Source organism: Scyliorhinus torazame, chromosome 3 (assembly GCF_047496885.1).
Source record: "Scyliorhinus torazame isolate Kashiwa2021f chromosome 3, sScyTor2.1, whole genome shotgun sequence".
Classification (NCBI taxonomy): Eukaryota; Metazoa; Chordata; class Chondrichthyes; order Carcharhiniformes; family Scyliorhinidae; genus Scyliorhinus; species Scyliorhinus torazame.
Window position 1 is genome coordinate 62791210 of NC_092709.1, and position 16215 is coordinate 62807424.

Sequence of the window (16215 nt, forward strand, 5' to 3'; positions counted from 1 at the left end):
TGGTATCTCTTCAAGTGACTTGCACTAATGGTTATTTAACTTTTCAGACCAGCTTATTTATTTTCTAATTCTGTTTTGTTTCATAATAACTATACTCCTTATACAGTTTGTACCATTATAAAGAAAATGTTTAAAAAGAATAGCATGAAGCTGCCCATACCCATTAATAGGTGTGCCCCCAATTTTAATTTATAGTATGCTCACCGTCTTATGTTTCGCTACTTTTAAGTTGTCTTGCTTTAAAGTCAGATTCCTGATTTGTTGCTTCAATTTTGATTTATTGTCGTTGTATATTATTTTGCAATGATTCATGCCATTGTGTGTTAATGTGACACTGAGTCCCGTGATCAGATTTGCGTGATTCTGAAATGAGAGCCACCAGACGTGGCTTTCCCACTTGAGGGGACTGTGATTGTTTTTTCAAAAATCTCTGATGGAGAGTTCTCAACAAAGAATATCCAAACCAGCATTTGCCCCGCAGGCAAAATACGCTTCAATGGTCATTGATTGGCTGCAGGCAGGAGTTTGCCCCTCATTCGTGAGGAAGCCCAGTTTTGGAGAGCTCCCAGCCAATCAGATGGTCTGGCAGTCCCTGTAGTGACAGTGCTACAGTGGACAGAAGAGGAACTACACCAACCTGCCGGGGCCTACGTGCCGGAGTCAGAGGATACGGTAATGGTCAAGGTCCCAGGGCGGTCATGGTAGAGAAGGCCTAGTGGCTTGTGATGGAGGTGGCAATTGGTGTCTCGTGGGAGAGGCTGGTGGGGAGTGGGGCGAGGCTGGGGGGTTGGTGGGTGATTGGGGGGAGGAGGTTGGGGGAAGGGGTTCAGAGGGCACTGGGCTTTGAGGGAAGGGTGCCCCCAATAAAAGGGGGAGAAGATTCATTTGGAAAGGCACTGAACACAGGCTTCATCAGGAGCATGCAGAGGTGAAGTCAAGGAGGCAGAAAGAGTGCAGAAACTTCCAAACAATGCATCAAACGAATCCTCCAGGCAACACCTGTTGCACATCTGGCAAAGGCTGGAGATCTTGAATTGGATTTATTGGCCATCTCAACCCTTTCATACTGGATTGGGAGTGAGTCATCCCTGAACCCAAGGAACTGCCAATGGGGAAAAAAAATAGACTGGTGGGTGTTATTTAATTTGAATTTATACCAGGTGGCCAAACCTCAGAGGGGGCAGCACGGTAGCACAGTTTCTTCACAGTTCCAGGGTCCCCGGTTCGATTCCCAGCTTGGGTCACTATCTATGCGGAGTCTGCACGTTTTCCCTGTGTCTGCGTGGGTTTCCTCCGGGTGCTCCGGTTTCCTCCCACAGTCCAAAAATGTGCAGGTTAGGTGGATCGGCCATGATAAATTGCCCTTGGGTGTCCAAAAGAAAGGTTATGTGGGGTTACTGGGTTATGGGGATAGGGTGGCAGTGTGGGCTTAAGCAGGGTGCTCTTTCCAAGGGCCGGTGCAGACTCGATGGGCCGAATGGCCTCCTTCAGGACTGTAAATTCTGTGTAACCTTGTGAACTTTGGAGCCACATCCAATAATCTTCAGACATTCGAGAGCCACAAGATGCAGGCAAAATTTACACACTTTTTAAATCACACTTCGATGAAGAACCCTTAACTTTATTTCTCTCTAACCTTCCAGGTCTCCTCGACACACTTGTGCAGATTGTGGCGGAAATAAATCTGCTTTGTTGACGCATATCAGAGCCAGCACATGCTCACTACTGAACTAACTTTTGCAATCTTGCTCTTCCAATGTGGAAAATTAATTGAGAGGTTAAACAAATATTTTACTTGGTGGGTGGGGGCAGGGGAGGGGGGTTAAACAACCTACTGGTCAACAAATTTGAACTGAGTACGTGTGTCCCAATTCAGTCGGTTCTTACATTTCTATTCAGTATTAAACTGTTTCCTCCTTTCCTAGATAGAAGCAGCAGCTTGGAGTAACAGCAGTGGGAGGATGAGTTGGGAGTCAGAAAATGGCACTGAGGGACACTCGGCTCTACATAGGATCAATGGGAAGCTACAAAATAAATCTCATGATGGTGCTGGAAAAGGCCATTGACTTCTGTGAAGCTGAGGCTGTACCCGACTATCTATCTCCCTCCAATGTGTGATTTAATCGGTCTCGCAGAAGGAATAGCGCTGCAACTGTGTGCTAAAGAACTGCATGTGGCTTGCTAGCTATGGTTTGGCCACCCCTGATTTAGACAATACTTCTTTCATATTTCATGATTTATTTTATTTTGTAAGTTAGGAATGCACAGTAATACACATGTATGTTACAGTTTTCCAACATGCAGATTACTGCCGAGAAAACAGACCTAATTCTGGCTTTAACATAGATTCCTATGGGAACCTATGATTCACTTAAAGTTGTTTCACTTAAAGTCACGATTTTCAGGAGCGCAACTGCAACTTTAAGTGAAGAATTACTGTAGGTTAAGTGTCCATCATAGCTGAGCATAACCTTGTTCTCAACTAGCCTCTACCCATGAGCAGTATCTAGCAGTGGCCACTAGTAGTGATTGGGAGTAAGAATGCAATCCTCAACCCCCTTCCTGAAGAGCTGATATAAATGCCCCGACTTCAATCCGTCAACTCAACATCGATTGAGAATCGAACTTCTGCGACGCTGGTGTCAAATTGTACTCTCGATTTTTTGGTCTGCCTTAGACAAGTAGAAACTCGCTGCCTTCCAGCAACTTTCCTGAAAGCCGGCTACAGCAGCAGGTTACAGTAACAGCATGTGGACAGACAGCAGGATCAGAGGGCTAAGGCGTGGCTCCAATTGTAACCATCCATCTGTTTCATATTCTCTAGTTGGGCAGGGTTTAAAGCAAGCCTCATATGATTAAGATTTGTCTTGTGCAGAGTAATCCGCAGCTGGTCGAACGATTGAAGTAGTCCTTGAAGTAAACTTTTGATGAGCTAAAAATCAAATCATTTAAACAGTAACACTGCTCTTGTGCATAAATTTCCCTCAACTCCTTGCTTTACTTAACCATTTTGTGGCTTGTTGCACTACTCCTTATCCTTCTGATTAGTTAAATCGATATAAAGAGATTGATTAATGATTCCAGTTACCAGAGCTCTTTAATAAAAATGATTTTGCTCACTTCAAAAATTATTTAAGTGTCAATGATCTTCAATTTTGATCATCTTTACTTGGATTTCTTAAACAGCGTTATTTCTAACCATCGTTTTTTTTTCTCTCCGTGTCTGCAGTGAGATTATGTGGGTAATGAATTGTTACATTTGATTTCACTGTACTTAGTTTCTGAATAACTGAGCTTTCCAACCTAGAGCCAGCCTTCTAAATGCTGGCTTAATTGCCGAGCCCAGTCGTGTCACAACTTTGAACATTGCAACGTATTGCAATGTTGATTCAATGCCTCTGAATTGAACAGGAATTAATTCATGCTGTGCAAAAGATTTTGGGAAGCTGACCGGATTAGGAAATTTCAAAGTTGAATGATGAGGATGAGTTAAGATAAAGTTGTTCTTGCTGAAGCCAGTCAGCATGCTTCTGCACTTCTACCACAGTGTTGTGTTGGATTTCCAGATTTTTCAGAATTTGAAGTGCTTTGAATTGCAAAAAAGATGCATGATTGCTTCCTTGGACTGAAGAAGCTGTTCTGTTATCCAAATTTAAAGAAAGTAGAGGGGAGAGCTTTAGGTCAACCGAGAATTGAAACCATGCAGAGATGTACCATTAGACATAGGAAGAAAATTTGGCCATTCGGCCTATCGAGTTTGCTCTGCCATTCAACCAAGGCTGATATGTTTCTTATCCCCGTTTCCCTCTCATAACCCCTGATCCCCTTATTAATCACGAACCTACCTATCTCTGTCTTAAAGACACTCAATGAATTGGACTCCACAGCCTTCTGCGGCAAAGAGTTCCACAGATTCACCACCCTCTGGCTGAAGAAATTGCTCCTCATCTCTGTTTTAAAGGATCGTCCCTTCAGCCTGAGGCTGTGCCCTTGGGTTCTAGTTTTTTCTACTGGTGGAAACATCCTCTCCATACCCATTCTATCTAGGCCTCTCAGTATCCTGTAAGTTTCAATAAGATTCCCTCCTCATCCTTATAAACTCCAACGAGTACATACCCCAAGTCCTCAACTGCTCCTCCTCATGACAAGCTCTTCATTCCAGGGAAGTCCTCTGGACCCTTTCCAAGGCCAGCACATCCTTCCTTACATATGGGGCCCAAAACTGCTCAATACTCCAAATGGGGTCTGACCAGAGCCTTGTACAACCTCCGAAGTACATCCCTGCTCTTGTATTCTAGCCCTCTCAAGATGAATGCTAACATTAACTGCCGACTGAACCTGCACGTTAACATTAAGAGAATCTTGAACAAGGACAAATGTCCCTTTGTGCTTCTGATTTCTTAAGCCTTTTCCCATTTAGAAAATAGCCTGCGCCTCCATTCTTCCTACCAAAGTGCATAACATCACACTTTTCCACATTGTATTCCATCTGTCACTTCATTACCAACTCTGCTAGCCTGTCAACTCCTTCTGCAACCACCCTGCTTCCTCCATACTACCTGTCCCTCTGCATTTTTTTTGTGCCTTGGGCTGTAACACTGATCCCTGTGGAACTCCACTATATTATGTTGCTCTTTTTAACCTTAGTCTATTTGCTCTGTTTAGGTCACCTTTGCTCATGAGTCGCCAGGTATCTTTATGATACTGCCACGTGGTTCAAGTTCAGGTTATGATTAATAACACAGCACACCGCTTAGTAAGGATTAAAACAACGGTCATTTATTATATACAACAAGCAATATTAATACCCTAATACTACTTTCTATATAACAAACCTATCACTACTGGCCAATACTTAACTTGGGAAGAGCCCACCAGGTCAGGGAAACGAATGGCTTGTCCAATCAAATCTGGCCCGTGGGGTTCAAAAGGCTGCTACAGGTCGGTGGCTAGGTGTCTCTACCGGATAGCGATCGTTGGATTCAAACTTACGATACACGGTGGCTGGTCTTGTGAAGGTCTCGAGCAGGCGAAGATGAGAGAGAGATCTGAACTTGGACCTTTACTTTTATAGGGTCCAGGGGCTTCCCGCCTCCCGGGGCGGCCCTTGACCCTGAGTCCCAAGTGATTGGATTCTGTCCCCAGTCTCTGGGGTCGATGTGTCCAATAGTGAGGCAATTCCTTGATCGGGGGGTGGTCGCTCACCTGTCTTTGTTTCGGCCACTGCAGGCGCCGACAGGTCTGGCCCGGTATTCAATTGCTAATATGTTGCAATTGTTCCCGGGGATAGCCGATTTAACTGTGGATGTCTGAGTAGATTAGGTGTAAACAGTCCTGAATGCAACTGCGGATACCTGGGTTGATGGGCTGTTGATAGCCCTGAGTATCGATCTGGGCTACGTTCCCCGAGCTGAAGCTGCAAACCTGTCTGCAGCTGCCTGCTTGTGTCTTCTTGGCTGCTTTTCCCAGCAGTCTTTCAGGTTAGCCATTTTAAACTGGGTTTTGGCCAGATTAATCGGAACGCAGCCATTTTACATGGCTACAAAACCTTCCGCCAGTGCAAAATACAATAGCTCACCACTGTGATTCTTGTCACTCACTTTTAATCCATGCAGCCTCTATCCCTTTTATTCCAATGTGCCACTTGACCAGATGCCTTTTGGAAGGCTGTATACACCACATCAACAGAATTATCCTCATCAACTCTTTCTGTAACTGCATCAAAAAATTCAAGCAAGTTTAATTAAACATGACTTCCCCTTAACAAATCTATTCTAGCTTTCATTAATTCAAGTGATTGATAATTTTGTCCCGAAATACCATTCCTAATCTTTCCCACCCACAACCAAGATTAATTGTCCTGGGTTTATTGTTGCACCTTTCTGATTTTGAATAAAGAAGTAATATTTGTAATTCTGCAGTACTTTGATCCCCTTCTGTAACTAAGGAGGTTTGGAAGATTGTGGCTAGTTTGTCTACAATTTTCACCCTTCCCTCAACATCCTTGGCTGCATTTCAGCCAGAATAGGCGACATACCTTTTAAGTACAGCTGGCCTATCTAATGCTCCTCATTTGCAATTTTTGGCCAATAAAGTGTCACAACAGGAAGTCTTGTGGTGCAGTGGGTATCGTCTGTCTCTGAGGCAGCAGCTCCAGGTTCGAGTCCTACTCCAGGACTTAATGGTCACAAAAAGTGCATTCATTAAATGGCCAAACAAGTTGATTATCAACCTGTAAATCCTTCTGATATGCATATGACATGTGATAAGAGTGGGATAGTCTCCTGCTCAACCATGTTTGATAGATATATCCTCTGGTGATAAGCTGGCAACTTATTCCATGAAAAACTAGCCATGGAAACGGACAAACACGTGCTTTGTTTGCCTCATGTGCCACTAAACACTGGAAAGTACTAAGTCTCTCAACTATCTCATATTTCACTGTGATCTGGGTAATATCTTGGTAAAGACAAACGCAAAATACTCCTTTAGTGTCTCAGCCATACCATCTATCTTCATGTGTAAATCTGTAATCGGCCCTCCTCTTTTCAACTATCGTTTTATTATTTATATGCCAATAGATGACCTTTGGATTTCTTTTTTATGATAGCTGTTAGTTTCTTCTCATATTCTCGCTTTGCTTCTCTTATTTGTTTCCCCACTGCACTGCACCCCCCATGAAACTTCTATACTTAGGTAGCACATTGGTTAGGACTATTGCTTCACAGCGCCAGGGACCCGGGTTTGATTCCCGATTGGGTCATTGTCTGTGTGGAATCTGCACGTTCTCCCCATGTCTGCGTGGGTTTCCTCCCACAAATCCAGAAAGATGTGCTTGTTAGGTGAATTGGACATTCTGAATTCTCCCTCCGTGTACCCGAATAGGTGCCAGAGTGTGGCAACTAGGGGATTTTCACAGTAACTTCATTGCAGTGTTAATGTAAGTCCGCTTGAGAAAATAAAGATAATTTTTTTAAAAAGATGGCATTGTCGGGTTGCCCAGGTGGTGCCAGCAGTGCTAAGGAGCCACCTTGCCCAAAGGACATGCAGCTAGAGGCCTCTGATCCCCTGGGAGACCCCCATGAGTGCTGTTCTAGCTGGCCCCTGTTTGTGGGGACCAGTGCTGAACGGCACTCGCCCGAGGTTTCCAAGGCAAAGGGGATGAATCCCAAAGTATGAATTACCTTGGGAATCTGCACACTGTCTCACTCTCATATGTATGCAGGTTTGCTAAAGGTGACCTGCCCACAATGGGTTGAATTTACATCGCAATGTCTCGCGAGGTTGCGTTGGATCTCACGAGGCGTGTTGAGCCAGCTAGATCTCGAGACGGGAGTCTCCTAGCTTTCATCGGCCACATTGCGCCATGGCGAGCTGCTTTTCAGGCGCAGTGTGGCAATTGGATCACCCCCTCCAACTCGTAAATACTTTTTTTTTACAAAAGGAGTGTCCCACGATGTCAAAATGTTGACATAGCTGCTCAAAGGATGATAAGGAAACGACTGTGAACATGTCTCCCAGCCTACAAATGCCTCAACTTTTTAAGTGTTGAATCCATGGTCGATTGGACCGGGTGTAAAGTCTGGATTGCCCTGAATAGGAGAGAGAGCGGAAGTTCGTTTCGATCTCTCTTCTAATCAATGGACCAATCTGCACACTCTTAAGATTATTGATAATAATACGATTTTCACAAAGTCACCATAAAACAACAAGAAATGTAGAAGGTAAGCTGACTGACCTGCTTCAGTATTGAGCCAAATAGATGATGGATCCTTCCTAAACCAATCTTAAATGAGAGGCCAGCTGAAATAGCCTAATATTCGTGACACCTAAACCTCCCTTAACCCGCAGAAATTGAAGCTTCACACACTTAAGGCGAGTTTTCTTCTTGTTCCAGATAAATGAACTAATCATTCTGTTGATTTCCTTAACGACTCTAGTTGACGGTAGTATAGGCAGCCTCTGCAGGAAATACAGTAATCTAGGCCAATCATCTCAGCTCCAGGACATCATTGCAGGAGTTCCTCAGGGTAATGTCCTAGGTCCTACTTCATCATAAGGTCAGAAGTGGGGACGTTTGCAGATGACTGCACAATAATTTAGCACCATTTGTGGCGACTCAGATAATGAAGCAATCCATGGTCAAATGCAGAAATACCTGGACAATATCAAGACTTGGGCTGACAAATGGCACGTAACATACGCGCCACATAAGTGTCAAGCAATGACCATCTCCTACAAGAGAGGATCTAACCATGACATTCAATGACATCATCACTGAATCGTCCACAATCCACATCCAGGGGGTTACTATTAATCAGAAACTGTACTAGACTGGGCAGTGATTAGCACTGCTGCCTCACTGTGCTGAGGACCCGGGTTCGATCCCGGCCCCAAATCATTGTCCGATGGAATTTGCTTTCTCCCAGTATCTGCGTGGGTCTCACTCCCTCAAACCCAAAGATGTGCAGATTAGGTGGGTTGACCATTGGGAAAAGAAAGAATCGGGTACTTTAAATTTATTTTGAAAAACTGTACTGGACCAGCCAAATTAATACTGGCAGGGCAGTATGGTGGCGCAGTGGTTAGCACTAGGACTGCAGCGCTGAGGACCCAGGTTCGAATCGCGGCCCTGGGTCACTGTCCATGTGGAGTTTGCACATTCTCCCCGTGTCTGCGTGGGTTTCACCCCCACAACCCAAAGATGTGCAGGGTAGGTGGATTGGACATGCTAAATTGCCCCTTAATTGGAAAAATAATAATTGGGTATTCTAAATTTAAAAATAAAATATTGTGGCTACCAGAGCAGGTCAGAAAGAGGACCCTGCAGTGAGTAACTCACCTCCTGACTCCCCAAAGCCTGTCTACCATGTACAAGGCACAAGTCAGGAGTGTAATGGAATACTCTCCACTTGCCTGGATGCATTCAGCTCCAATAACACTCGAGATGCTCGACACCATCCAGGACAAAGCAGCCTGCCTGATTGGCATCCCTCCCACAAACATTCCATCCCTCTACCACCAAACAGTGGCAGCCATGTGTACCATCCACAAGATGCACTACAGCACCACGACCACATCCATCTAGAAGGACAAGAGCAGAAGATACATGGGAACACCACCACCTGTAGGTTCTCCTCCAAGTCACTCACCACCCTGACTTGGAAATATATTGCCTTCGCTGTCGCTGGGTCAAAATCCTGTGGGTGTACCTACACCTTAGACTGCAGTGGTTCACAAACGCAGCTCACCACCACCTTCTGAAGGGCAACTAGGGATGGGCAATAAATGCTGCCCAGCCAGTGAAGCCCAAATCTGGTAAATGAATATTGAAAAAAGGCAACATTTTCATTTTTATCAGGGCGATCCTTTCCAGCCAAGAAACTGGCATAACTGACCAACAAGCTAACCAGGGAAATTGACCCCATTGTAACTGAAGGACAGTTAAGACTGGAGAAGGCACTACATCTAGCCACCACACCAATAATGGCGGGAACCAAGACACCTGGGTGCGACGCAAAGAGCAGCACGTCATCTGCATAAAGCGCGATCTTGTGCTGCCTCCCCTCCCATACTCTAGCCCAGATATTAGGGGATCTTTTCCAATTGCTGTTGCCAGTGGCTCAATAGCCAGTGCAAAAAAACAAGGGCGATAAAGAGCACCCCTCTCTAGACCCCAAATTCTTAGAGCTTAAACCATTCGCAAGCACAGTTGCCACAGGTCCATGATACAACATTTGATGTAATTCTCTCCCAACCAGAATCTCTGTAATGTATACAAATAATTTAATTCTGCCTGATCAAAAGCCTTTTTCCGTGTCCAGGGAGATCACCAGACTACCCAGTGCTAGTTTCTGAAAAGTCTGAATCACATTCAGCAGTCTTCTACTATCGTGAATAGAGAATCTATCCTTAATAAACCTGGTCTAATTTTCCTGAACGATCGTTGGAAGGATATCTTCCAACATTCTCACCTCAATCTTAGCCAACAATTTTGGGTCAACATTCAGGAGAGAAATTGGGCTGTAAGAGGCACATTCCTCTGGTTCTTTGCCTGCTTTCAAAATCAAGGAAATATTAGCCTCATGAATTGTCATAAGGAATTTCCTCAAAAGAATGGCAATACATACCACCAATGGTTCCAACAGCAAGTTTTTAAACTCCCTATGGAACTCGCACCCAGGAACTTGCACCCAAAACCATTCGTTCCCGGATCTTGCCTGGTTGAAGCCCCTTAATGGTTGCAGCCACCTCATCTTTACTGATAGGGGCATTGGCTCTCTGAAGCCTCCGGAAGAGAAAACCACACATGACATCGCACCCCCAGACAGATCTGACTTAAAAATCCTTAAAAGCCCCATTAATCTCCTCTGTCCTTGTAACTCTCTCTCCTCCAGGTGACGCACAGTGGGATGACCCTAGAATCTGTCTCCTTCTTAGTTAAGCAGGCCAATTACTTAGCTTATTCCCAAACTCATGCAACTTCTGTCTTGCAAGTTTTGTAAGCCTTTCTCTGCCTGTGGCGTCCATAAGAAATTGAGAGCCACCGTTGCTGCATTAGCCTCCTTCAATCATTGTCTGTTAGAAGCCCTTTTGTACCTCTCCTCTGCTTTCGCCATCAGACCTGCAGCCTCTTTTACTGGTCGTATAAGAGATAATCAACCCTCCAGCATTGGTCTAGCATGTCTCCCATCAAATGGAAGTGGAAATATCAGCAATCAAGGTGACTGAAAGAAAACACTCGAACTCTTTCTTGAAATAAGTAGTAAACAAAATATCTATTAGCAGGGAGGCATCAAATCGGGTGAGCCCTCATGCGAAAATTCCAAGAAAATGGGAGCATGATCCAAGATTACAAAACTACCTACAGAACAGGAAGATACCAGGTGTAGGACCACCCTCTGCACAGAAAAATAATCAATTCTGGTTTAACACCGATGAGGGGCTGATAAAAATGTAAAGTCTCCATCCTAGGGTGTAGGGTCCTCCCAAGAATCCACACATCCCACATCCTCACACGCCAACGCCTTAAACTTGCACTGTGGGAGGATTCCTTGTAACCGGGAGCTTGTCTAACAAAGAGTTCAGGTAGCTGTTAAAGTCACCAGTCATGAAGGAGTTAGCCAAAGCCAATTCTGCAAAGTCCAAAAAGCCTTAGTGATAAACTCTGGAGAGTTCAGAGGTCTGTACGCATTCATTATTGCATGCATCTCCATGCATAAACCTCTAATGATCACATATCTACCACCCTTGTCCTTAGCACAAGTATCTACCTTCAAGGGGATGTTCTTGTTGATCAGGATTGCCACATCCCTTCTACTTGAGGACAAAGATGAAAAAAACCATCCCCACCCAGTGCCATTTCAATTGTAAGTGCTCCTTATCATCCAAATGAATTGACTATGTCCAGTTCCTCCTCCTCCGGAAAGGAGAGCATCTTTTTCCAATTGATGGGATGATGATTAGAATCATAGAATACCTACAGTGCAGAAGGAGATAATTTGGCCCATCGGATTTGCACCGATCCTCTGAAAGAACACCCTACCCAGGCCCATTCCCCTGCCCTATCCACAAAACCCCACCTAACCTGTGGGCACTTAAGGGGCAATTTAGCATGGCCAATCCACCTAACCTGCACATCTTTGGACTGTGGGAAGAAACGGGAGCACCCGGAGGAAACCCACGCAGACATTGGGAGAATGTGCTTGCAGACTCTACTCGGACAGTCACCCAAGGTCAGAATTGAACCTGAGTCCGTGGCACTGTGAGGCAGCAGTGTTAACCACTGTGCCACCGTGCTGCGTACTACTCCGTACATTTAATGAACAAATTTTAAGAATAACTGCCACCATTATGTAGGCCACAGAAGAAGAACAGGACCAAATTTTTGTGCCATAATTGGACATGTGCCATAACATCCCTCCCCCAACTCATTTGACACCAGAGGCACAAGTATCCACAGTATGTTCCTTCCATAGGTAAAAGACTTATCTGTGCCAATGCAGGATTTGTACCAATGCGGGATAATGGCGACAACATGCACCTCATTTATAATAATAAAAATGCAAAAGAATCATGTCCGCAATAATTCTGAGGGCACATTCCTCCGTAAGACCGAGGAGCTGTAGAATTAATGCTACGCCATTCTGTCATTACCAATCTCCCCAACAAGGAGGAGTAAAAAGCCAACAAGCGAATGGGAGTCAAATGCCCCTCCCCCCGTTCCAAACCCACCCTGAGTTGCAGAACACCAGTTCAAAGCCTTGTCCTCCATGGTCGTGTCAAAAGGCCAAGGCAGCGGTCGGATTACCAAAAGACTGCAGAGTCAGCGGATAGAACTTTCAGGGTCGCAGGATAAAGCATAATGTTCACTCCAGCTGCTTTTAAGGTGCCTTCGAACTTTTATCGAACCCTCGAAGCTTTAACTACATCGCCACCCAAGTCCTGGAAGAAGAAAATCCTCACTCCTTCGTGGAGCCAGGTCCCACCATGCCTTGCCACCTCCAGAACCTTCTGCCAGTCTTTAAAATTGTGGAAACGAATGATTATAGACCTGGGATGAAGTTCGTCCCTTGACCTTCACAGGAAACTGTGTGCCCTTTCCAATTTGAAGCACCCGGCCTTCACATCCAACTTAAGAAAACTTGGTAGCCAGTTCTCAAAGAACTTAATAGTAGCCTTGCTCTCCAGTCCCTCAGGCAGACCGACCTCCGATCCTGGTTTCCCAAGGATTAAATTTGAGCTTCCACCAAGGAAGCAACATGTTCAAAGTCAGCACTGCAGTAATTGTGCCAATCTACTTATTCTGAGAAACTGCGGGTTTACCCATGACAATTCTGGGCTGGTCAGCCCTACAGCACAGACTGCACATAAGATCATTTTGCTGATGAGGCTGAAGGGTTCAAGTCACAGACTAAAATGTATTTTGAGAACTGCAAGGATGTCCGCTTCACTGTTGAATTTGTGCAGAGAACCTGGGAACATTTGCCTTGCTTAAACGATCATTGAAGTGATAGCACAGAGATGGTACCGTTACTGGTGGAAGTTGCTTTTACAGGAAGAATGCAACTTCAAACGGACAAAATGCAGAACTCTTCGACACAATAATGTACATGATTTGGCGTAGGCAGGTGCCTTCTATCTTTGCTTTTACCTTTCCTGCTAACTCCTTCCTGACCCACCAAATCACCTACCACCACCTCACTCCATAACACACTGGAAGATGCTTGTTTCCTCAGAAAGGATACATTTATTAATATTCCAGCCCTTGTGTGGCGTACGAGCAGGATTCCCCCCCCCCCCCCCCCCAAGCCATCCCGCTCAGCCATACACTTCAGCATCTGTTCTGTCTGATCTGTCCCCAAACAGCATTGCTCTCAACACATTCAATTCTCCTCAACAACCACAATACTAGTTTTAAAGAAAATCTTTTTTTCCAGAATGAATTTTGTGAAAACGGGATTTACCTGTAATATGTGCAAACATTCAACGTTGTTACTTTTGTAGAGGCTGATTAGGAACACTGATGCACACGAGGGACTAAATGGGTACAATGTCTGCTGGGCTGGTGTTGAACTTGGTATGGTTGTGGGTAAAATGGCACTGTGCAAAGCTGCAGGGCAGCACTGTGGCTAGCACGGTTGCTTCACAGCGCCAGGGTCCCAGGTTCGATTCCCGCTTGGGCCACTGTCTGTGCGGAATCTGCACGTTCTCCCGTGTCTGCCAGGGTTTTCTCCGGGTGCTCCGGTTTCCTCCCACAAGTCCCAAAAGATGTACTTGTGAGGTTAATTGGACATTCTGAACTCTCCCTCTGTGTACCCGAACCGGCGCTGGAGTGCGGCGACGAGGGGCTTTTCACAGTATCTTCTTTGCAGTGTTGAAAGCCTACTTGTGACAATAATAAAGATTATTATTAAAATTCACCACAGCAAGATAAAAATATTTTTCCTGTGCTTAAAATAACGTTTTTCTGTAAATTTTGGTTACATAGAATTGAGTGATTAACATTACAAATTACGGTGTATCCAACTAGATGAAGTTATGGCTCTGTCCAATACTGCCAAGGTGTAAGTTATCCCTAGAGCACAGCTTTGTCAGTACTGTGGGAATTAAGCTGCTGTCCCATCATCTAGAATGTGTAACATTTTGCAATAACAGTAAAGCTTACATTTAGGAGGCAAGGAGCAAAAACATGTTCTCTTTGCAGACTTAAGTTTACAAACATTTGTAAACCTACAGTTGTCTATATTTTTGAAAGAAAAAGTAATACCTTTTCAATTGTATTTGTTGTTCAGGCTTCAAGAGGGACTATTAAGGACTACCCAAACTTTGATGCAGATAATGATGCACAGTTACTTCGTAAAGCCATGAAAGGACTTGGTAAGTACTCGTATATTAACATCAATGTTAGAAATGCATGATACTCAAATGAGATAATGTTTCTTCTGTAAGTTTCTGGCATCATTCTTATGTTTAGAATTTTGCTACATGATGTGTATAAAGACAATATTTGAGAACTTATGATCAGCTGTCAGTCTCTATTCACTAGTATGTAGCTGTCCTGCTATGAGGAGACAAGTGTAGCTGAGTTTGTTGATAGTATCCAGCAGAACCCAGATTGCGCATTGTCTCCTGGCACCTTGGAGTTCAAGATACTTGGCAGAGGAACTATGATCTTTTTTGCCTTGTGGTCGTGTACCTCAATTTGAGAAAGACCTCAAACAATGTTTTCTTCTGTTTCCGCTCTGGATGGCTGGGGTAGGAAATAGATTTTCATTTATTTGATAATCACTTGGACCTCAGAAAGATCTTAAAATACTTTACATTTAATTAATTGCCTTGACGTTTATTGACTTTTATATAGGCAAATGTGGGATGGCGTTTTGTACCAAATGCTAATGGAGTGAATAGCCAGTTAATCTACCTTTGCTGTAGTTGAGGGCGGAATGTAGGCCGAGACGCAGGAGAACAGACTGCCTTGTCTCAAGTAGAATTATGGGATCTTTATAAGCCAGTTGAGTCATTGGTACAGGTTTTGGTTAACCATGTCATTCAAATAGTGGCAGATCTGACAATGTAACACTTTTTTTTCCGTCAGTCTATGGTTAGATGTTCACATTCTAGGGCATAGCTTAAACCGATACCTTCTGATCTTTCCTTCCAGTAAGGCTTTGGAACACAACACATTTGACAGTAATTCCAAGTAAAATGCCTGTTCCCCCTGGTTTTACCTTACTAGCACAACAAAACCACCACGTCCTTCATAGATTTTTGGCATCCTGATAATTGAGGATATTTATTAGACGTTTTAAACTTGTGCTACTGTTAGAAAATATGAACACACCTCCTTCTTTCATGAATAAATATTCAAACGTCGCAATTATAACCAATTAGCACTGTAGTTTTGGGTTTTGCATGTCGGGAAAGATGTATTTATCATAGGGTGCAGAGAAAGTTCACCAGAATGATGCCAGGGCTTAATGAGTTAATTTAAGCTGATGAGTTGTAAAAGTGTGGCTTGTTGTCCCTTAAATTTAGACGATTGAGAGGTGATCTAATCATTGATATTTCAAATGATACATAGATTTGAAAGGATAAATACAAAGAACCGTTTATTTGGATAAATACAGAAAAAGAGTGACACAATGGTTAGCATTGCTGCCTCATACAGCCAGGGACCCGGGTTCCATTCCAGCCTTGGGTGACTGTGTGGAGTTTGCACATTCTCCCCCATGTCTGCGTGGGTTTCCGGTTTCCTCCCAAAGTCCAAAGATGTGCAGGTTAGGTGAATTGGCCAAGCTGAATTGTCCTAGTGTTCAAAAGGCTAGGTGGTGTTACTGTGTTGGGGGGATGATGGGCCTAGGTGGGGTGCTGTTTCAGAGGGTCAGTGCAGACTTGATGGGCCGAATGGCCTCCTTCTGAACTGTAGGGATTCTGTGATTCCAAGAGGGCATAATAATTAGAGTGAAGAGTGAAATCAGAGAGCTGGTTATTTTGGTTTAATGACCTGAATTTATAACAAATCCAGTCACTGCAATACTGTAAAGTTTTAGTTTATCTTTTAGATTACTCTTCTCGGGTACTGCCCCACGACCCTTTCAAAACTGCTCTGTCCATGTAATATACTGCTCCAGATCCAATCTCCCCCATTCCTCAAATATGGTGTTGCTTCCAAATCTGTACTCGTGTCTCCAAAATTCCCTCTGGCCTCATCCA

At 44.2% G+C, this 16215-nt stretch overlaps 1 protein-coding gene and 1 long non-coding RNA gene across 4 annotated transcripts in view; both read left to right on the forward strand.

Moving 5' to 3' along the window:
- LOC140408476 (annexin A5-like) overlaps window positions 1-16215 on the forward strand; it is a 134853-nt gene that overhangs the window by 56280 nt on the left and 62358 nt on the right. For 2 of the 3 annotated variants that reach the window (XM_072495729.1, XM_072495730.1), the window contains one exon: window positions 14295-14379. In XM_072495729.1, coding sequence (XP_072351830.1) covers window positions 14295-14379 — 85 coding nt within the window. Of the gene's footprint in view, window positions 1-14294; window positions 14380-16215 lie in introns of those variants that run through there. The other variant, XR_011940116.1, reaches the window with a different exon arrangement.
- LOC140408477 (uncharacterized) lies at window positions 882-3131 on the forward strand. Its single transcript, XR_011940117.1, has 2 exons — window positions 882-1777; window positions 1926-3131. It is a non-coding gene; the product is annotated as an uncharacterized lncRNA (long non-coding RNA).